Source organism: Aptenodytes forsteri, unplaced genomic scaffold (assembly GCF_000699145.1).
Source record: "Aptenodytes forsteri isolate BGI_AS27 unplaced genomic scaffold, ASM69914v1 Scaffold282, whole genome shotgun sequence".
NCBI classification, from domain to species: domain Eukaryota; kingdom Metazoa; phylum Chordata; class Aves; order Sphenisciformes; family Spheniscidae; genus Aptenodytes; species Aptenodytes forsteri.
Window position 1 is genome coordinate 1,056,593 of NW_008794089.1, and position 23,553 is coordinate 1,080,145.

Here is a 23,553-nt window from a genome sequence, read left to right on the forward strand (position 1 = left end):
CCATATACCTTTGACTGACATAGGTCATTAAAATTTATTCTCATAAGAATATGTGCCCATAACTAATGGATTAACTGTAAAGGTATATGTTCTTATAAGCGAGGATTAATTAGTTATCCATTTGGATAGGGTGCACCGCTCATTTTTCAAATTCAGCTAAAGGCAGTTTAACTCTGTTTGGTAAGTTTCTGCATACACTGGGAAGATCTTTCTCATAGTTAAAATAATAGTTTAATTATCTTCACTACGTATTTGTTTGGGAGTATGTTATATTTTAGCTCTCTTCAGCAAATGCTACAATTTTGAAATGTTAGACTACTTACTCTATTATTGAAAAACCTACTGCTAACAAGACTGAGCCTTTTTGCAACTCTATTCATCGCTCACTTCGGCAAAATTTCCATTGAAATGAATAGGAAATGTGCCAGAGTAATGGCAAGAGTGATCGCAGGAGTTCACTTCAACCCAAATAGCCTGGAAAGTAATAGCCATGGTCACACCAAGACCTAAACCATCGGTATTTCAAGCATACTGCCCACCATTTAAACTAAAGGGGCTAGTCCTGATGGTCAGCCACTTCTTCTACATCAGCATCATTTCATTTGGCCATACTGTTGGCTAGGGTAAACTGAAATAATTCTACGTAACTTTAACAGAACTAGTGACTAAATATAAGTCAGTACATGTTTTACATGATTGAAAAATACTATTTTAATTAACAAGCCTTTTGCGCCTGAAGAACTCCATGGTAATACACTGATCTACACTCATGAAGAATGTGGCTCGATTCAATGCAGATACAGCAGATTTCTTGGGAGATCAGAATCACAGCCCGGGTCAGCTCCACAAACAAAAGATGTCACAAGACATACGCCACCCTTCCAGCTTAAATTTTGAATGAGGCAGGGCTTGCTTTTTTTTTTCTCCCTGAAGTTTCAACATTTGTGAGATGTACAAATGAGCTGTGATCGGCTGATGAAGTATTGAAACATTTATGACATAATGAATATGTCTGACAAACCTGCTGAAGCTGCTTTGAACAAGGGGGAAAAAATGTTGACAAGATTAATATAACTTAAGTTGCTACAATGACAGAAAACAGGAAGCCTGTCTTAACCCACCGTCTGTTGGGCTGAGTCCACGGGCTGCCGAGATCATGGAGAGGGACGGGCTGCTGTGCAGGGACCTGATGTAGTCCATGTAGGGGTTAATGTACGGGTGAGGGGTGCTGAAGGGAGACTCTGATGTTGCAGCAGGATTTCGGTGCGGGGAAATTCTAAGGAACGGAAGCTCTGAGTATGTCGGGCTACTAGATAAGGCAGAAGGCCTGGAAGAAAAAAGAAAGAAAAACAAACAAAAACCAGCCAGGTTATTTATATGATAAAGGTAACATTCATTTCTTGAAGAATAACAACTGGGTTGTACATGTAATAACTTCCACTACAGTCAACTGCCTGGAAAGAAAAAGGGTAGGAAGTGAATTCTTCTCTGTACCCGTTATTAGCAACATTTCTCTGACCAATTTTAACCTGAGTTTATATTTGGTTTAATCTTTACATCCCTCAATACCCTTTCCCCATGGAGTTCAGCAGAAAATCACTTTAATTAGTGCGATATATGCACCCTGTATACCACATATTAATGCTTGCTGCAATATGGAAGTCATACTGAGATGCTGAATCATTTACATCTTCAAAACCACATGGCTATTGGAAAAAGAGTTTTGAGAGCTACACCACACCCACTCCCTTCATTTGCCAGCTTACTCTTCCTGAAAGTGCAAGATTGCATGTTTATACAGAAGTCATTTCAGAAGACCCAAACTTTGCAAGCTATTAAGACAGCTGGGTCCTTTGGAACATTTTTTTGTTGATGTCCCTTCCCATGAAAGATGCAGAAAACTTGGTGGTAAAGGAAGAAAGGTTGCTGAATATGTTTGGTTCTAGCATGGCACCAGAGACCGATGCCTTTAACGAGACCACATTAATTACCTCATTCTTGCGAAAGGAGAGCTGTGGTGCCTTCTCAGGCTATGTGTATGAAGCTGTGATGAACCAAGGCTGAAAGCTGAGTTCACAGCTGACAAAAGATAAATAACCTGCCATAACCCTCCCCATCATCCCACCCTGTCGATATGACAGCATCCAGGCTCTGCGTGGAGACCCTTCTCTCACAGCATCCTGTCTCCAAAGGCACTGGAAAAAGTCCAAATTTCATCAGAAGGGGTTGGAGTGCCTGCCCCTGCCAACCTGCTCCTCAGCAAAAGACAATGATTAAGCCTGTCATGCATTTGCTGTAGTCTAACTGGTTGACCCGAACTAAATGCCTTTTTGTCCCTGTTTTTCCAATTAATTTAGCATATATACAGCACAGACACAGGCAGCAGCTGTGAGAGCAGTGAGGGCAGCCTGTTCCTTTGATGCTGCTGGCTTACAAAGAATAATAAAACAAGAAATGTATTTTTTCTCCTTTAACATACACATACCGTGATCAATGGAGATAGTTGTCATCACCTAAAAGGCCAACAGAACGTAATCTTACATAGGAGCCAATTCTGCTCTGCCATCAGCTTGGAAACTCTAGCGTATGAGTGGGACAAAGATCAAAGTTACGCATTCCTAACACGACGCCACAAAATCCATGAGGGCTCATAAAATCAGGAATAAAGATTTTTCCTGTTGTGCTTTTCTCCCTCTTTTCCCTTCCTTATTTGGCTTTTGTATGTTTCTTGCCCTCCTACAGCTTTCTGCAAGGTAAACCTGCTTAGCCTTCCTGTATGAAATTACCTCCTAGCTCCCAAGTTTGTTACAGAGCTGCATTCGTTGTGTGCGAGCAGCAGGTACCAGCAGCGCAATCACTCCTTTGGCACCTGAGCAAGTGACCCGCAGAAAGCCCAGCCACACACTGGTACACCTTCACCGTATTTAAAATGCACCAAGAACCTGAAACCAGAAGCCATTTTCCACCACCATGCAAAACAGGCATCTCCTTTCCTCGGAGCACTTTTTCTCTGCGTGGTTTTGAAGGACCTTTGTTTTACAGTGGAAATGCAGCTTTACTCTTGTTGGTACTGTGAAACCTGACCAGCCATGAAGCATTTGCTGTCTCGCGGTTCCCTGTCAGGCCACGTGTGGAAGGCCTGTGGAAGTTAAAACTCACGGTGATGTAGGAAGCAAAAATACCACAGGTGACTATCACATTACTGAGTGAATTTCCCATCCTGGCAGTGAGGAAAATACAGTAGTATAGCAAATTTAATACAAGAGGAAGAAAGGACCTAAGTTTGGATGTCATTTTACAAGTCATTTTTTCTAATGTGATCTCAACTCAGAAAGAGTTAGAAACCCGAAGAGCATGCAGGCAAGCAGGAGCCCTGGCCTTATCTGGTGCATATCGAACAGAAAACTGTTTAAAAGCTTTTGCAAGAAGGTTGAAAGTCTATATCAGCCTCAGTGATTCACTCTACAGCTGGCCAACAGCCAAACGCTGCCGCAGGAGCAAGATTAAGAGCCAGGCTGTCAGCTTCTCCCTCCAGATCCAATGGGAGCCATTCAAGGACACTGGGACTCAACCGCTTCTCCTCCTCCTCAGCCCTGCCTCTTCCTCTCTCTGCTCCCCTGAGCTCCTCAGTTTTCCAAGGATGCTAGGGAAAGGATGCCGACCTGGGTAACATCAATCGACAGCAGGCATATAAGCTGTATTATCAGAGGCAGAAATAAGGAGTCATTGGATTCCACATAAAATCCCCAGCTCTGGACTCTAATGTTTACTAATCTCTCTCCAACATCTGATTTTAACATGCTGCTAACTTCTCTGCTCACTTCCAGCCTGTACTTTTCTCACTCCTCTGTGTTTCTGGACCCTCCTTTCCCTACAGTCCCATTTTCCCTCCTGCCTCTATCTGTTCTCAGCTCCTACTGTCTGAGCCCTCCTGATTTATTCCAACAGTTGTCACATATTCTTCCCTTCCTTCCCCTCCATGATAAACTTCAATATTCCCTCCTTCAAAATAAAATATGACTTTTAGAAAGGGTACAGCCAAACACACTATTAGCTGTTGCTTTCCAGTACTGCATCTCATCTTATGCTGCAACCTCTTTGGGCATCAATAAAGAATGACTTTTGTCCCATGTACAGTACAAACAGTACAGCCCAGGAGCAGCTCTGCAGACACTCATTCAGTGACAAGCAAATCAAATCTCCAGATGCGGGTGGCAGTCCGCCCCATCATCTTTATTTCACATGTACTTTGTCCCCGGCTTTGGCAAATGGTGTTCTGCCCTGGGTCTGAGGCTACTTCCTGGGACTTCAGTGATCCTGCTTGAAACTTTATGCCTTACCTGTAAACCATGGGAAGGCAGAACTTGCTCTGCATCCTTTCCTATACAGGGGTTTTCCTGTTCAACGATACTGGGAGCACTAAGGCTTCCTTCAGAGAGAGGGAGCGAAGCAGACGCATGCTCTTTTCTGAATCAGGACCTCTGTGTCTACTCCCAGAGATCCTGCAAACTCAACTCAGATTTAATACAAAGCCTATCATACTTTCAATACTTACTTGAAGTTGGAGGTCTCCAGGTTTGGGAATAAGAGATTCTATGACTGTGTTTTATCACTGCAATTTTTATCTTAGCACATTAGGCTGACTTTATCATTTTCTCAGTAACCTTGATTACATCTACACCCCTGACGTAAAAGAGAAGCAGCAGAGAACGGGCCTGGCTGTGAAGGTGTCTCCTTCTTTCTGTCCAGACTGCCTTCCCGCTCACCACTAAGGTGCCAAAATACTGTGAATGCCACACAGTTTCCATACCTAACACAAGTTTTCCCACTCCCCACCCACCTCCAGCCTGCCACCTTCTCCCTGTCAAGACTCTGATGCTCTGGAGAGTCTCAACTACTCAGCAGGAGAATGGCGCACACGTGCCGAGGCAGTGAGATCAGTGTAAGGGCGAACAGGTGTATTTTTTCCTATTAGTCATGACACTTTTTTTGACAAATGTTGCAAAGGTGTCTGCATAGTCTTAAAAACTTACATGGTCACACCAGTTCAGCAGCTGTGAACAGCATCAGACGTATGGCAAATCACAAAACGTGTGAAGCCACTTTTTTTTTTTTTAATGCTTTTTCTGGCCACTGCTGAACTACAGGGGAGCTGTGTGTAAGATTTCAGTTATTACTCATGAAAACAGTGTGTCATTTTGTTTTGTTGCTTACAGCTGCAACAGATGAACTCTGCACAAGAAGACTAATCAGCAGCAGGTTTGGATTTTAGCCACCAAAAAAACTGAACAAAGTGCATTTTTCCCTTCTAACTTGAACCTTTCCTCCCACCTACGTTCTTGAACTGCTCCTGCGGCATGAGGCAGAAGGAAACCACAGGTGGGAAGATACAACTTCCTTGAATTCTGTAGATTCAAAAAACTAAAATATTTGGTGATTTTGAGCATCTAAAAAATGACGACTCACAAAAATATTAATGGGTTTTTATTTTCCAAGCTAATAGACCTGTAACTGTTCAGAAATTTCATAACGAAACAAGAACACTGAACTGCAATTTCACATTCTCCTTTTTTCACCCCCTTCCCAACTAAGTCACACAGTTTCATCATTCATGTAGACCTAGTGAAACCATCTTACGTGGATTTATGCTTATAACGGAGTAAGGGTCGTTAGCCCAGGAATTGAAGGAGGGGATGAGAAGAAAAGAGACCCAGTTCCGGGTGCTGGGGAGCAGCAAAGGCCAGCTGCTCTCTAAGGGAAGGCAAGCCAGGAGCCAAGGTTAACCCCAGCACATGCAATGCATTCCATGCCACCAGATCTGAGCTGAGTGACCAGAGCCAGGTGCTGATAACAGGGTCCATCAGCAGTCCGAGACAAGGCAAAATGACAAATGAGGTCCGGGGGGGCCAGTCAAGTGCAGAAGGAGGGGCCAAAGACAGGACAGGAGACAAGCTACACCACAGCTCTGAGGGGTCCATCCAGGAGAACAGCTACCTACAGTGCAGGTCCCGAGCTCAGCCAGGAGCAGGACCAGAGATAGGTGCTACCTACAACATAGCTCAGGCAGTGACTAAAGGCCCCAGGCTGAGCTTTAAATGGGCTCCTGGGTGCATGGGGTGTCAGTGGAGGTCCCAGGTGAGGCTGTTCAAGGCAATTATGGCCTATTAGTGGCCTCAGGGTCCTCACACTGTATTTCTTTGCTTTGGAGTCCTTGAACTGCACTAAGACATGCCAGAATATCAGTACAGCGCACGTTGTCCCTATTCTTGCATCTCTTGCAACTGTGAGAAGTACAGCGGGCCCTGGGGCATACTGTGACCTCCACGCTTGTCAGAGAGCGCTCTTCAATAGCAATGTTTTCTGGAAGCAGACATAAAGCCAATCAGGACAGCCACAAAGGTCTGTGTCACAGGAAAATCTGGATGAAAATTTTGAGGTTGGTTTGGTGTTAGAGAAGCGATCTGTCATAAATGGTTTCCAAATAGCTTTAAGCTGTGCTTGGGCAAAAACATCTTCTAAGTACAACCTATCTTAAAAAAAAACCAAAAACAAAACCATGGTGATTTAAGCATTTCCTGATTTTAAAGGAAACTACAACTCCAGGACTGGAAATTTTAATGCCAAGTTTTGTCCTGATAAATTTTTAAATGGCTCTTTTATGAATCTGTTGAAAAATACATTTATATTGAAAACAGCAAGTGATCCTTAACTATAACATTGTAAATATGACACTGAGCTGAGGTTACAGATGGAACAATAATCTATCTCACAGAACAAAGCTTGTCAACGAAGTGGGATGAAATATTGTAACATAACCTAATTTATTATTGCCTTTTCATCCATCTTGTTATATTACGAAAGTGTCAAAGTTCAAACCTCGATATTTAATCATTTAACAGTACGTTATTCAAGCAAGCATTGATGGCATAACTCTCATACCAATGATATCCACACTGTTTCTCTAATACCTGTTCAATTCAGCCCCGCCTGGAGAATTGAAAAATGTTAAACTCATTAAACTGCCTATGATCCTTTTCTTTTTTTTCTGGAATAATCTTCTGATGGCTGCCCCCAAAACATTAACACTTTTATTTCTAGTAGATACTGGAAGATGAACAAACAATAAGGACTTTCTTGTTATGTAGTGACTCCTATTTTAAAGCACATGGCTCAATTCCTTTGGCAGTATCTCCCGTGTTAAATGAGTACTGTTTGTTTAATGCCATAGTTGCTTGTACAGACTGACCCTTCAGCACCAGCACTCAACAACTGGCTAATAAAAAGTTTTTATATTAAGAAAGCTGAGCTCTAAGAAAGTAAGGCTTGATCCGGAAAATACAAGTGAGAAAAATTCTAATAGTTGTGATTAGCCCAAATGATCAAGTTACTCCTCACTGTTACAAACACATACATGGTTGTAGGTGCTTGATAAATCAGGCTCAGGCAGCTAACTATATGCCTAAATGATATGGGAAAAATTAAGAGTCAAATAAACATCCTGCTTCTCAAAATCTTTAGTTGCTATTGTAGGGTTCAACCCTAAATAAACTGCAATCGATGGGAAACTGTCCACTGATTTAATTGATAAAATCCTTAAGTGATCATGGACATGATCTTCATAAGCACAAAGTGCTGACCCAATTCTGCTCTCCCCGAGAGCCACAAGTAAAGCTTCCAGTGACTTCAATGCAAGGAGAGTGAGGCCAGCAGTGATTATTTTTAAAATGCAATTCCACGGTCCCTTTTCTCTTTGCACTTCTAATTGAATTTGTAAACAATCAAACCCATAAATATATAGTATGGGAAATCAATAATATCGTATTTAATACCTAAATTTTTTTCAGAAATTGTGTCTTAAAATAGGCAGTCTGTTCCCGTAAAATCACTCGCTGCCTCAAAGCTGCTCTATTGCATTCTTGGATTTAGGAAAACTAAGCAAATGATTTTGAACATTTAAAGAATTAGAGTTAATTGAATACACAGAAATGTCAGAACACACTTCATGTAAAAGACGTCAAGTGCTACAAAAAGGTAAGCACTGTTAACTGTATTTTCTTAGTTGTGCAAATGAAGAAGAGGGAAAATGAGAACATGATTAAGTCCTAATATGAGAAAGAACTTTGATTTCCTACACTCCTTTCCATGTTCCAACACCTAGTCAATATTTTGCTCACTTTTCCTTCAAAATTCACACTGGAACTGTAGTCATAATGGGGAAGTAAGTCACAGAATCGTATTTGGTAGCAACCTTCCATTCAGTAGATCTATGTACAAATAAATCATGAATGGGTCAGTGTCTATGTAGTTTACACATAAGAGGAGCTAGATCAGGGATTAAGGTACACAGGCTCTGGTTTGGTTTCCATCACTTATCTGCTGTGCCACCTTGGACAAGTTTGTTGACTTCCTCATCTGCCGTTTCCCCATCTGTAAAACTGTGGTAAAGCACTCAGAAAGTGCTTGGTATCTACAGTGGAAAGATCAGACCAAGAGATACTATGTTATTAATATTGTCTCACTGAGGCAAGGACAATGCCTTACAAAATGTGTGCAGTTCTAGAATGTAAATTCCTAAAATATACTAATAACCTCATTTTGGGTTAGAACAAAATGTTTCTCCCTCATAAAGTTAAAAGGTATCATTGCAGAAAAAAACCCACACACAAATGAGTGCACAAGAGATGTTCATGGTGCTGGAAATCATGCACAACAATTAGCCGATGACCCACAGCAAAAGAATATTACTCTGGTTCCCCTTTCCTTCTTTGGGAAGTGTTAACATTATGTAGTTACAGTTAAAAATTGGCTACATTAATCAAGGCACTAAATCCTTAGTCAGTGACTGTATTCCTATTTTTCAACTGACGAACTGCCTGAACGCAGATCCAGCTTTTTTACATACACCCTCTGCTACTTGTAATACTTCATAAATAACCCAACCATGAGCTTGTGGATTCCCTCAAGAAGAGTTTACGCTGTAAAAAGCAATGAATTTTCATTCCATTATTTAACTTTTTTTTTACATAAGGTCAGCTGTAACACTGGTGACCTTCAGCCCACTGTAACACCCATATTGACTACAGTAAGCAACCACTGCTTCAGATGCCACTGAGTCAGGTATATTCATTTCATTACACGAGTCTTGACTTGGAGTCTTGACATGCATTCCTTAAACGTGTATGAAGACACAGTTTTGACCGATTTATGTTTTTTCTTCTTTGTTGCAAAATGCAAATAAAACTATGTACTGTCTCCCAGTATTTCTCCAAGTCAAGCCCAGGCTTCTTGTCCTCCTCCACACATAATGGTAATCTCCCCACAACAACCTGCCTCTCCTTTTCCTCCTCCTTCCATCCTGCCACCAACCGCTGTCACTGCCTCCCGGCACTCCCCTGAAACACCGTCCACTTGACCTTTGCATACAGAGCGTCCCAGCTTGCCTCTGCTTCCTCCAAATCCTTCTCAGGACTGCTGCGAAGAAATTGGTGACTAGGAGAAGGATTACATGGATTTGCTTGGCAATTTCTTTGCTTGTCGAAATAAAGGGTGCAAACATAGAAAAACGTGACCGACTAACTACTCCATCCAAATGCCACTTGCCTTTTAGGCTTCTAGCAGACGTCCTCTTGCAAATTTTGTGGCAGCTGTGTAAGCTTTTACTGCCCCCAACTACCCAGCTGGTGCCTCCCCCAGCACAGGCAGCACATCTCTGCCTCTAACTGCTTCAGTGCCCAGTTTCAGTGAGCCAGCACAAAGTTGCCAGACTGTAAATGGGGCAAAGGCTCACTATCTGACCCTGCTGAGGAACAAGGGATAATCTTCCGGGTGAGGAAAACAGCTGGGGCTGGTAAACCCCAAGGCCGTCAGAGCCGACTCACCAGAGTTCATTTGCCAAAGCGGTTCGACCACGAGCTCTTCCTGGCAGAGCTCCTTGTATTCACACAACACTCAGCAGAGCTCTGATCCTGCATGGAGCTGTTGGATGCTGCAGCAACGTCAACAGTAAATAAAAGTAATGCTAACAAGACACACTGCAATTTCCATCGCTTTCTTCTGGTAGAGCCTTAGCAAGGCACTGCCTTACTTGCTCAGTTCATGCTGACTTCGATGAACCGAAGTAGGGTAAGACCCAATACCTGCAGAGCACCCCCAACCTCAGTGCTGCTAAATTCTTCCTCCCATCTTCAGCCGGTTCCAAGTCTATTAACTTGTGGTCATTAATATACCAAGGATAATGTATTAATGCTGCATTTGATGCAGAACTCATGATCACAAATATAAAACAGATGCACACGACAAGCAAATGTTATTTGAATAAGCCTTGGAAAAGTGTTGCTACATATTAGAGGAGAGACTGCAATGGACATCCACATACCATTCCCTCTTCAAACTATGTTGTAGCACAAAGTGCAGCAAGGAAATCTAAAAGGTCTACAGCATACTTATTATCTGTTGTTATTAATAACAGACTAGACAGTGAAATTACCCACTGCATTCCCACAGCAAACTTCCCTGCTCTGCAATTCTCTTTTGATGCTCTAGAGGTGGTCTCATTTGCTATTCAAATTTTAGCCTTCTCTCGGTTACAGGCAGGGCCTGCCATCTCTTGAAGTGTTAACCACAGCAGCACCATCAAATGAATATGTGGGCATATATAAATCCTGACGGCATTCACATACGCCTTTCTTCCTTCCTTTTCCCCTTCCTCTCCTCCCGCAAAAAAGAGGGTCAAAGGAGTGTCAGAAGCTTTCTCACACTTAATGCTGTTAAGTCAGCTAATTGAATAAACATTTGTTTAACATTTGCTCCTATTTCACTAATGCACTGTGAGAATGAGAAGAATTTTATTCCCCTTCTCCCCTGTCCTCCCCCTTCCTCAGGAGTGCCACTAGCTGTTATCGCAGTGACTAATGTGCTGTATGTGGCCATTATAGTCTTCAACTCTGAAATTACACCCAGGATGAACGATAGGCTCTGCCTGTATGCTGATTGGAGTTGGATGATGATTGATTAGAAGAAAGTCAGACTACGTAGCCATGCAAAAAGAACTGCACTAAGCCACAAGCTTAAACACTAAAGAGCATTTCACCAGTGGCTTCAGAGCTATTAGATGTTTTCATATGAACAACATTTCTCACATCCAGGTTTGCACATTTTATCTTTATTCTTTCAAATCCTGAAATTGCCTGGATAAGAGGGTTTTATATATATATTTATACGCATTTCTAAGAGTAGCCTGAACTTTTAGGGGAAATTGAAGAGGCTTTGTGTCAAGTACAGCTAAATCCAGCCTTTCTGTATCAAAACCCTGCTAGAAAATTACTGTGCAGATGATAAGGCTGAAAGATATAATAAAAAGTGACTCTACTCAATTTACACTGCAATATTGGTATGACTGAATATTTTTCATTCAGGTGACTGATAAAATCACTAAACTGTATTGCAGATAAATAAAGGAGGCTTCTGTCAAGAATAAACACCATTAATCATGAAGTCTCACCCTCTGAGTGGCTGTGCTATGCAACTGCACAAATGCACCATCACGAGTGGCATGTGACCCAGTGCTTCCTTTCTTCCCCCGGCTCCCTGGTGAAGCTGTCTTCTTAGGAAACTTTTATTTTTTTTTACTGCCTTTACAACATTTGGAAGTCCTGTAATATCTTTTCCATTCGAGTTTATGCGCAATTGCAACTGAAATCTAAATTTCAGTGATGATACGTTCAGCTAAAAATTGATCCCATGAGACAAAGTGAACGAATGCAGACTGTGGCCGCATTGCTGTATATTCAATGTTACGGAGAGAAGTCTGTATTTCAACTGGTGAAGATGAGATCTTTGTAATTCTAAAGCTGAAACAAGCAGGAAAATTCTATCAGCTCCCCCAAGTCCTCTTCCCCTTTTCTCCCAAAGCCACATTTTCTGGCCGATTTCACTACTTAGATTCGCTGTTGCCAAATAGGTGCTGAGTTTCTTCTCTAACATACAAATATGAAATTTCTCAGCATCACAAATCTATCTGAGCAGAATTGATGCGTCTCCTTTCACAAAGCAACTTACATGCTAAAACTGGACGTGTGCTGAAAGAAACTGTTATCCAGCAAAAGCATGGTCATACCAAAAGAAAACCAGACAACTTAGGTAACCTTTTTGTAACCTGTTTTAGAGCAAGTGATGATTCAATAGTGGCCATGTTATTAAGCCGGAATGAAGCAGTGCCCTACACACTAATGAGGTTAAAAAATGTAGTTAGGTCTTCATGTTAAAGGCACTTAGCAAGCAGTTTGCTTGGCAAAGACCAACTGTGTGTTGGAGCAGAGGACTAATCACACAGGCAGAAATCAAATCGACTGGAAGAATTAGGAGACTTGCGGCCCCGAGGAATGTAATTCATGCAGAAAAGCAGTTGTCAGACCGAGGCCAGGGAACTGTGTGGGAAGAAAGCAAAATAAACAGTTCAACAAAGAAAACAAAGACACTCAAATAGTGGCTTTTCTAATGCTTGAGTACACTGAAACTTCAGTGGGTGCATATGACAAAAACCTCATCAAAGACGACCTCTATACAAGCAATACACCGGTGAATGGTGCACTGGTTCAAAAACACTCAGAAAATGCCTGAAGGTCTTTAAAAAATAACCTTGAAGTCGTTATGCACAACAGAGAAAGCGCACACACGTACGTGTATGCATGACTGGGAGAAGAAGAAAAACATCCAAATGGTACAAAGCTAAGAAGAGAGTTGAAATGGTTTCTACAATTACTCCTGATTTCTCTCTCTACCGTTCACAGATCAGAAGAGGATGCAGCCTGCATGCAAAGAGCGCTCCTGCCTATGTGCAGCAATACTCTCGGTGGAAAAAAAGCATTGCTAATTGGGACCCACTCCCACAGCGTGAGGACCAGATTACTGCATCCACCAGGGGGATTACCTGACCAGAAAGAAGAGATTGAGGCTGGTCCTAAATCTCAACAAAACTCACGTGGTATTCACAGGAAGTTTTTCTTGTGATGGGTATGACCCATGACAGTAAAATCAAACTTTGAAATCAACTGATACATGAATTTCACAAATACTCTGTTCTCTCAAAAAACAGTATTTTCAACTAATGGGTTTCTACTCCCATAATTTACTGTTTTTAAATTTTTAGAGAATGAAGCTTTTAGCACTTTCAGTACTTAAGTACCTCTCTCCTTGTTTAATTCATTCACTGATGATTTTTCTAAGCCCTCCCTACCTCGCACAAGAATGCCATGCTCACTATTGTTTCAGCAAATTTCAGCTTCTCTTCTTCCCTTAACTCCTTCCTCCCACTGAGGCAGGTGTTCCTTCTCCTGGCACAGCACCCGAAAAGCCTCTCACATTACCGCAAATGAACACTCTCCTCAATGTCTGTTCTGTGATGCCAAGAAACACTCTTTTTCCAGTGCCTACTGTAAGTCACGTCCACAATACCACAAAACTGAGATTTGGGGGGAGAGAGAAAGCTTTTCTTCAGTTCTAATTTTATATGCTAAAATAAGTTCTTAACTGTTTAAAACAAAAGCAAGTTGGCAATAACAAAAGACAAATTCAGTGACTGAATGTCTCTCCTATTGCACTTGCTACCTAAATCTGGTTGTGAAGGGAACATTTGACTAAAATTCTAACTTTAAAGGACTACAATCCTGACAGAAACAGTGACGTGAAGGTTAAGCATTCATCATTTCTGTTGAGGTATGGCTGGATTTGCTTCCTATCTCTGTACTAACATTAGCAGACAGCCCAAAATTGATATTCACAAGGATTAGTGACTATTACTGAACAGAGAGAGTACCAGCTAGAATTTCTCACCTAACACTACTACTTGCCGCAGAAAAAAAAATATACAGATGTACAGAAATTTCTGTATAAAATTTTATGTATATACACTTCTGTATAAAATACACAGATTATTTTCTGAAATGCCAACTCCCCCCCCATATCCATGATTTGGGGAAGAAAAGCCATTTTGAGAGTGCACCTCAGTGACAGTACCAGATGAATGGTACATGTGTATGCTGTACCCAGGACTGCGAGTCAAGGAGTGACCCTATGAAAACACAACGGCCTCCGAGCTGCTCCTATTCTCCAAGCACCATCGCAAATAGCAGGCAAGCCATGGATCAGCGTCAGCATCTCTGAGGACAGTAGGATCCACAGGTATGTGAAGCACAACTTATATCAAAGGTGAATGCTTCTAAGTTAGGAGGGGGGAAGAAAGATATTCTGCTACAGTCACTTCTCGTATTTTCTCTGCCAGTATCGAAGGTCCAGGTGTGGGAGCTGGCTGCGGTGCAACCAAATCAGAGTGGGAAAACACTCAGTTCTCATGTTGGGCTAAGAAGTTTTGTCTCAGCCAGGCCAGCTTCTTTATTTGATCCTGCAGGCACTGAAAGCCATTGTGGTGCTACATAATCCGCACTACAAGTCGGTTCTCACAAATGGTGAATATATAATGCTGGAACACCACAGCCATCAGAAGAAACGAGATAAAAGGCTTCACACTGCTGTTCTTGCTCTATTCGTGTGCAAAACTGGAGTTAAAAAAACATTTCTTGGGCAAAGCTGTAACTTCGAACAACCTCAAGACCCAGAAATGGCTGGGGACACCGCTTCTAATGTGACTGTAGGGGGAAATATGTGAAAAACAAGCCCTAAGTGTAAAGCAAATGAATGTTCTGGCTGCACATTTTTCAGAGAAGTCGTAAATTCAGATTTGAAGTCTTTGAGGTAAATGCACTATCGATATGCTGGAAGCATTATTAGTTCCCCAAACAGAGTAGGTAGCTAGGCGTGCAGATGAAAACCCCAAGGGGAACAGACTGGCCAACCCGGGACACACTTGCACCAGCAGGACAACCTATACATCTGCTTCCTCAGCACCGCTGCAATTCAATCTAATCACAGGAGTAGAAACACAGTTCCTAGAAAAGGTATCAGGATGGAAGCCTGACGTCCGAGGAACGAGTATGGCAAATCAAGACAGAGGCAGCTACACAAGCTTTCTTGGTACTGTCTTGATGATGTACGCTGATAGTGATCTTCCAGGGTGAAGCAGAGAACACCTGATTGCCCCTGGTCATTCAGCTCCTGCCCTCCCCGCCAAATCTGTCTACAATGTTGTTAAATGGGGCTATTTGCGTTGGTAGCCTCTATAAACTGGACTAGACTATCAATCTTTTCTTCCACAGGCCAGTGGAAAAGGCATGATAAAACTAGGATGAATTTCAACAGGAGATAACAGGACTGAAAGATGTTTATCTTTAAAGAGATAGCCACTTAAACCTGATATGTTTAGAAATTCTCCCTCATGCGAAATACTCCCTAATTTTCTGTTGATCCTTAACACCAATGGTCACAGCACCTCATAAATAATGCTTTCAATACGATGATAGGTCAGTTCATTCCTTCATAAGCTTTGTATTCCTGGCTCATGGGCTTCAGGACGTTTTGCCTCTGTGTCCAACCTCTGGGGGGTCTCCAGAAAATTACCAACACCCCTATAAAGTTGACTATAAATGCAGTCATAATCTATTGTAGGTTCAGACCTACACACTCAGTGCTGCAAGGGACTAAGCAATATATTCTTGCCTGGTCTTTAATGGCAACTTTGTAGGGCCCAGCTTCAATGAAAAGCTGCTTCTAAAATAAGGTCCCAAGTCCTCCCTTGGTCATGTAAAGCATCCTAAGAGCAAAAATCAAACAGCATATCATTTTTCCTTAAATCGTTTCCTCTATTAATCGATAACATCAGTCACAATTGTTGGTCCAGCCTACCCTGAGGCACACAGATAAAACACCCATTGAGCACGTTCCTTTGGGTGGAATTAGGGTCTTGTCTTTTTTTTTTCCTAGCATCACATAATAAAGAATACGCAAGGGACAGATAGTTAGTCTCCTACATCTCAGAAGCACAACCGACACCAGCTCGAGAGCCTGCTTTTTGTTACAAATATGCAAACAAATATAGACATATACATATATGCATATAATATAGTGAGTTGAGTAAGGGGTGACAAAAAGGGAAACAAGGTGTTATTTAACTTCTGTTTTTTCTTCCTTTGGGAAAAAAAGTCCGAACTAAATTAAATCCATACTCCAAGATTATAGGACATGATGTCTTTGTGGGGGAGGAGAGAATCTTAAGTCAGGGAAAGATTGCGTGAGAGTATGATGAAGATGCTCTGTGCTCCTATACTGCAGATGTACTCGTTGCTCGCATTTCTTCCAGTTTATACCTACTCTCACTTTAGGGACTTCCAATTCACCACACAGAAATCTCACCAGTACACTTTAAAAAAAGAAAGCAAAAAAAGAGAAAGAACGAACGAATGCTAAGACTGTAACATTTCAGTTCTCTTTGAAGCAAGATTTAACATGAGTGGAAGAATTGTACTGAAAAAAAAGGAGTCTGTCACAGTCCAGTACCTCACAGGTCACTGCAACAAGTTTGACAGCAGCCTCTATAGAGTTGGCTTGCTTCTGGTTCACTGCACGTGAATACCACAGTCAATATCTGCTCACTCGACTAATACTGCTGACTACAGCACAAAGAACACAGGAATTTTGTCCAAGAAACCGCAGGCTCAGAGCCTCTGAATGTGCACTATATTTAGAGCTTGCATTCTTTGCAGCTGATAACAGAATGAGATAATAGAAGTTTCAAGCAGAACTCTGGCATTGCAGCTATTCTATGTATTTTTGGTTAAATGTTAAATTAAGGTAATGATTCACATGATCTCAATGGTTTTGCCCATGAATATTTTTCCTACTTGTTTTGTTCACATTTTCCCTCTAGTTTTCCATCTTTCTCAGACACTGTGTAGCTCCTTCCATTAGTTTTAACTGTAAAGATCTAGAATTACCCAGTCCATGATAAATGCAAGCAAATATGTTCACCCTATTATGTAAAGAAGATGCATGCACACACGCACAAATATGCACACTTGTATACACATCCACACACAGGGAGCGCCCCAAAAGCTCGAAGTCATGCCTAGTTATTCCTCAGTCTACAGAAAAAGTTACATACAACATGGTGTCCTGAGGCATGACTTTGCTGGCCGTTCATTTTGCTTCCATCATCCCTTAATTGATGCTGGTTTGAAAGCCCGCCTTAGGGAACCACTTCTCACTGGCAGACGAGAATTCGTCTAAGCACCATTAACTGCCCAGATGGGGTAAATAAGCTAAGCGGCAGCGCTGTCCAGTGCCGATAGATACCTTACTGCTGATAAACCTAGGAACTGTTTCTCTGCTACAACATAATCCATACAAACCTCTTTAAGAATCCCCTTCACTGGATTGGGACCCACCAGACGAACCTGTGCCACTCTGCCTCTCAGGTGGGGCTCAGGCAACCGATTCCCTTTAGACCAGCAAGAAGAGCATTCTGAATGACCACCGAGGGCTTTCCCTTCTTTTTCCTCCCTCCGCATCGCCCCGGGAAGTTGCCCTGTGAGTTGTTGCTACTACCAAGTGACCGTATCATGAGAGGTGGTCCGCCAGCAGCCAGCTGGTGGAAGCATGCCTTTCTCATTAAGGCTGGGGGCTGCTGCCTCTCAAGCACTTTTCTCAACATAAAAAAATGAATGGAAGATTTGGGGGAAGTTTCTACCAAAGGATTTCTAACAAAACAAACCATTGCTTTTTACAAGCTTTTCCTTCTACATTAAAAAAACTCACCAAAACTTTCCTCTTACTTCAATTGCTGTAATTCCTCCAACCATCCCAAAACCAAGCTGGCTGTACAAGAAGAACAAAGAGCCTCTGTTAACGCAATATTTATCTGCTGCTATTGTTTCTCCTTTATAAATCTGTAGTTCCTTGGCATTGCAATTAGCTACTCCAGAGAAAATGATTATGTCAGAAAGTATTATCCGCCATAGAAACAGATGAATGATGTGAACCAAATGTAATCTGGTGCGCTTAGAGGCAATTCTGTTGACTTTCATGTAAATGTGCTTGCTAAAAACAGGGGTGATTTTTAGCAGTGAATCCTTATTTGATCTAGAATTTATTTGCCAGCAGAAATGAACTTTTAAATAAGATACTCTTCCTAGTAGGAAGAGAACAAATCTGTGAGAAATATGAGAGTTGAATAGAGTGTGCAGAAACTTTTGACTACAGCTTACCTAAATAAATCAATGTAACTAAACTTATGTAAAACAGCTACATTAAAAAAAATAGGTAAATATTTTTGACCTGCATTTTTACCTACTTTTTTTCCTTTTGAGTGTCTCAGAATCAAAAATTTGAGAGAATCGCATATCCTTTTTTTTCTGTAATTTGATATATGCCACCAATAATTTGCTTTCCAAACTTTTCCCAGTTTCAGACAGTTTTTAAAAACACAGTCTGTTTCTGAAGCTACTCTGCAAGCGTGCTTGCAAAGGAGAATTTATGATCTGCAAGTCTTAAGGTAAATATTACTGCACAAGTACCAACAGCTAAACAAAACACTGATTCACTATTTTAAACGATGCAACACTATAAACTGAGTGAGAGATCGCAGCTCTGGTCTAGACTCAGGCTTCCTCTTCTACGCTTTGTAAAAGGCCTGGCACTGAATGAAAACTATCTGCTGAAGTTTACGTGCGGGCATCTGGCCTTGCTATTTCACTTGTGTGAATTACCATCGCCGCGTTGCTCTATCACTGAGAAAAAGAGGCATACATGTTGCTTGCAGAGCCTACAACACACATATCCATGACCTATTTACAGTTGGACTCAATGATCTTAAAGGTCTTTTCCAATCTAAATGATTCTATGATATAACAAACTCTGAATAACCTTAAAGAGCCACCAGGCCATGCTGCTTCCTTCTCAGAAGGAATAAGGAAGGATTTTTTGCTATAAAAATCCCCCAGGCTATTAGCAGCTGCTTATTCTCGATGCTGCACTTCTCCACTTCCAGGGACAGATTTCTTGGGGTGCTTCCCATTTAATGCAAGATTCTCCCTGGTTACAGAAAATACTTTCATGGATGATTTTGGAAAGCTGTAAATACAGTCATCTTTTCATGTCCCAAGAGCTTCCCAGTCTTTCTTCTTTGATGGCTCCTGGCTAAATCATAAAACCCGTTCCAAGAACAAACTCTGAATAACCTTAAAGAGCCACCAGGCCATGCTGCTTCCTTCTCAGAAGGAATAAGGAAGGATTTTTTGCTATAAAAATCCCCCAGGCTATTAGCAGCTGCTTATTCTCGATGCTGCACTTCTCCACTTCCAGGGACAGATTTCTTGGGGTGCTTCCCATTTAATGCAAGATTTCTCCCTGGTTACAGAAAATACTTTCATGGATGATTTTGGAAAGCTGTAACTACAGTCATCTTTTCATGTCCCAAGAGCTTCCCAGTCTTTCTTCTTTGATGGCTCCTGGCTAAATCATAAAACCCGTTCCAAGTCTTCAAAGTAATTAAAGCCAATTCAACGAGTAATGTTTTTCATACTGGGTGGGGCCCTCCTTCCCACTGTGAAAGGATCAATGAATGCTCTGACAAGCTGACGGACTCCTTGCCAAGTCTCCAGCTTAGAGGTACACTGAGGTAAAGCAGCAGGTAAAAGATTTAAGAGGTTTAAACACTAAGATTTTTAAAAGAAGTAAGAGCTTAGGAATGAAAGTGCAAAGGAAAAATCAAAATGTCAGTGATGGGGCTGGGAAAACCGAAACGTCCTATCAAACGTATGGCAAGCAGTTTCTCTCATATAATCAAGGACATTTTGTGGAGCCAATGCTTTAATCTTCTCACATTTGGACATCCCCCATTGTACTGCATGGTTCAATATCAGAGGCTGATGAAAGCTGAGCGTCTGGGCTTAACTTCCCTTTCCTTTTCACCCTTGTGTAACTGATGTCTGTATAAATTAGATATGAAATAACATATCCAAGAATCGGACTCTCTATTTATCAACTTGAAGCTGGCTGCAAGCAAAACACATGCTTTCCTTTAGTACCGGTGCATTCACACAGTTCAAAATACCTGTTCAAGGCATTCGTGTTAGGCATGTGTACACTTATCTGCACATGCATCATTTCAGGGCGTAAGACTGCCAAACTCTGATGCCACTAGCCTCAATCAGCAGTTAGAAAAAAAGGAGCTTTGAGTATCGTTGATGCTAGGACGCTACAAGACAGCAGCTTTACCTCGCAGCTTCCTCCTTGCAAGGGCAGCCTCCCCTGGCTGTAAGCATATGGGTAACATCAGTGCACCTTCCCTTAGATTTACCAGCTCACACTCCCTTACTCACAGTCCAGGGCTAATGTAAAATGGGATGGCAAGAGAAACAGAGATGGAGACTAAATGGATGAATGTTTTGGGAGTGTGCATGGTGTATCTTGTAGGATGTTCAGCCCTGAAACTTTAACTTTCTACTAGCCTCCCACGACACGTCCATTAACCGCTCTGAGATGAACACAAGCCACCACCCTGGAGCCATTCCTGATATTGCCACCTGGCAGTTGTCCCCCGCCCCACATCTGCAGGAGTGTGCTTCCTTCACAGCTGCGTTAACACCTGGAAATACCAGGTGAGGTCACATTCAAAGGCTGTCCAAACTCAACTTTGTAATGAAGCAGATTGGGAGCAACCTATTAACACAACTCGGTAAAGGTCTGGGAACAAGAAAATGACCAACAATGGTAACTTCCTAAATTGTTGTGGTTAAATCCGTCAGTAGAAGTTTGCCTCTGCCTTAGGAGCTGGTTTTTTTTTTTTTAATTAATAAATAAAAACTCTTATTCTGGCTAAGTCAGATTTTTAAAGTTGTGGAACTATAAAGTTATTTACACTTGCACTGTCATAAAAATAGTCAAAACACCCTTATTCCTCCTCTGCTCACTGCTAACAACTCTCATTCCAACAAAGCCAACATCAACAAAGACATCAGGCAACTGGAAGAGTTAGCCAATAGTAAAAATTTATAATTTGGTTCTTGAGGAGTAAAATAAAATAGCATGCTTAAAGTATTAATTTATGTCCAAATAAATACCCTTATCAGCAGCATGATTTTGAATCACAGCACACTGACCAGAGAAGGCGTCACGCTCTATTGGATAGCCTAGCAAATATCAAGGACCAAAACATAGTTTAGCTTCAAGAGTTAGCCAATAGTAAAAATTTATAATTTGGTTCTTGAGGAGTAAAATAAAATAGCATGCTTAAAGTATTAATTTATGTCCAAATAAATACCCTTATCAGCAGCATGATTTTGAATCACAGCACACTGACCAGAGAAGGCGTCACGCTCTATTGGATAGCCTAGCAAATATCAAGGACCAAAACATAGTTTAGCTTCAGTTTCTCCTTTAGTACCTTACTTTAGAAATCAATTTTGAAAATTAAGAAAGAGCTAGACAAAAACAGCAACAAAGAAACAAAGAGAGAAGTGGGATTCCTAAAGCCATGCTTCTTTTGGTATGTTTTAATCATATGATGTTTAACAAGTAATTTAGCTTGCTAGTTCAATGAAAAGTAGCAAAACTGAATTACAGTTTCCTGGAATACTTTTTGAAACTAAGATTCATGCCTTGAATTTGAAAAAAAAAAAAAAGGAAAACACAAGCTCCAGCTCCAATTACACTGTTCATATGTTGCCGCCAAAGAGCAACTTAAGTTTCATACATCTTCCCTGAAGTATAAACCGAAGATGTACTGTAAAAATTCCAGGATAACTACACAGTCCTAACAAACAGGTTTTGGTAACACAAAGTGACACATTTCAGTACATATTCATAAGGGTTGGGGGTTATTATTGGGCTGTAATTGCAGTTGTTCTAACACCTAATAAGCCATGGCTGGAAAAACAAAGGCAGGTTAATTTGTGATTTCCTCTACTCATTCAGAGGCAAATTAAGTGTCAAACAGCTAATACAGAACATATTTCATTTTATGAGATTTTAATTTAATTCTGCACCATATCGTTGATGCCTTAATGTAGGGTGGTTTATCTAAGAAGAAGAGCAATTTATAAACCTCTTTCAATTGAAATCTTTAATGATAGGATACGATAGCATAATTACAGCAATGCCTGCTAGTCCTACTATACATAAGCATCTGTCAGCAATTCCATCATAAACATAAACCCTTATTTTAGTGGTTTATAACTCAGTTATAAAATTTGGCTCCAGGCTGAAATTTGGGATACAACAGTTCTGCCCATCAGTAATCAAACTACAAAAATTATACATATAAATACATACACATCTTCAGAGCTGAAAGTACGTAAGAGCCCTGTAACACCTTAAAAATTCCTCCTTTCTTTTTTCTTTTTCACTTGGCCATTGTTCAAAATTATGTGCACACATTGTAGGTTTCACGCAAACAAGGGCCTCTCCACATTTTTTCTGCACTTGTATTATACCTAAACTAATTCCACTAAGGCTTGACAGGTTCTGGAACACATTTCTAGGAGCTTGGATAACTGGAATGATGCCAATTTTTTGCCCTTTTTTTTATTTATATCCCACACACACACACATTTGAGAGTATTATGAAGCTGAGGTGAAAACCACTCATACAATGAAGTCATTGATGAAGCTGTGGGTAAACATTAGTATCCTGACTGGTGTTCTTGCCATTTTCTCTCAGACTTCTCAAATAACTTCTCAGACCCGGTTCTTTCTTCTTCTTTTTTTTTTAATGGGTGTTAGGACAGCAGTTGAAGTAATGGCTCCAAACAATCCCAAATCTAACACTCCTAAGCGATACTCACACCAGACTCTGTAAAACTTGCAAGAAAACTGCTAGGTGTCTACCTCATACATACATTAAAATATATTCCTGAAAACTGCATGTGCTGGTTTTGGCTGGGATAGAGTTAATTTTCTTCACAGTAGCTGGTATGGGGCTGTGTTTTAGATTTGTGCTGGAAACAGTGTTGATGATAACACAGGAGTGTTTTCGTTACTGCTGAGCAGTGCTTACACAGAGTCAAGGCCTTTTCTGCCTCTCACCCCACCCCACCAGCGAGTAGGCTGGGGGTGCACAAGAAGTTGGGAGGGGACAAGAAGAAGGAAGGGGGAGACATTTGGAGCAATGGCGTTAGTCTTCCCAAGTAACGGTTACACGTGATGGAGCCCTGCTTTCCTGGAGATGGCTGAACACCTGCCTGCCGATGGGAAGTAGTGAATGAATTCCTTGTTTTGCTTTGCTTGCACGCACAGCTTTTGCTTTACCTATTAAACTGCCTTTATCTCAACCCACGAGTTTTCTCACTTTTACTCTTCTGATTCTCTCCCCCATCCCACCGAGGCGGAGTGAACGAGCGGCTGTGTGGTGCTTAGTTGCCAGCTGGGGTTAAACCACGACACTGCAAAAGCATGACAAACCCTAACATCTACAAAGAAGCTGTTGGAGTCTGACAGATTTTTTTTTTTTTAAGTTGCTTAATTGCGTATTTACATTTAATTACACCGACCACAACGGCTCCAAGGGTCCACTACAGCTCATCATTCCAATGGTGACACAAAACAAATGAGCGGAAGAATCAACAGAAGTTAATGGAAAAATAAATGGCCACTATCAGGGAAATTTTC

At 41.3% G+C, this 23,553-nt stretch overlaps 1 protein-coding gene across 3 annotated transcripts in view; it reads right to left on the bottom strand.

Annotated features, from left to right (window-relative positions):
• GLI3 (GLI family zinc finger 3) overlaps window positions 1-23,553 on the bottom strand; it is a 195,946-nt gene that overhangs the window by 68,685 nt on the left and 103,708 nt on the right. For all 3 annotated transcript variants that reach the window (XM_009274817.1, XM_009274832.2, XM_009274825.2), the window contains one exon: window positions 1,122-1,327. In XM_009274817.1, coding sequence (XP_009273092.1) covers window positions 1,122-1,327 — 206 coding nt within the window. The remainder of the gene's footprint in view (window positions 1-1,121; window positions 1,328-23,553) is intronic.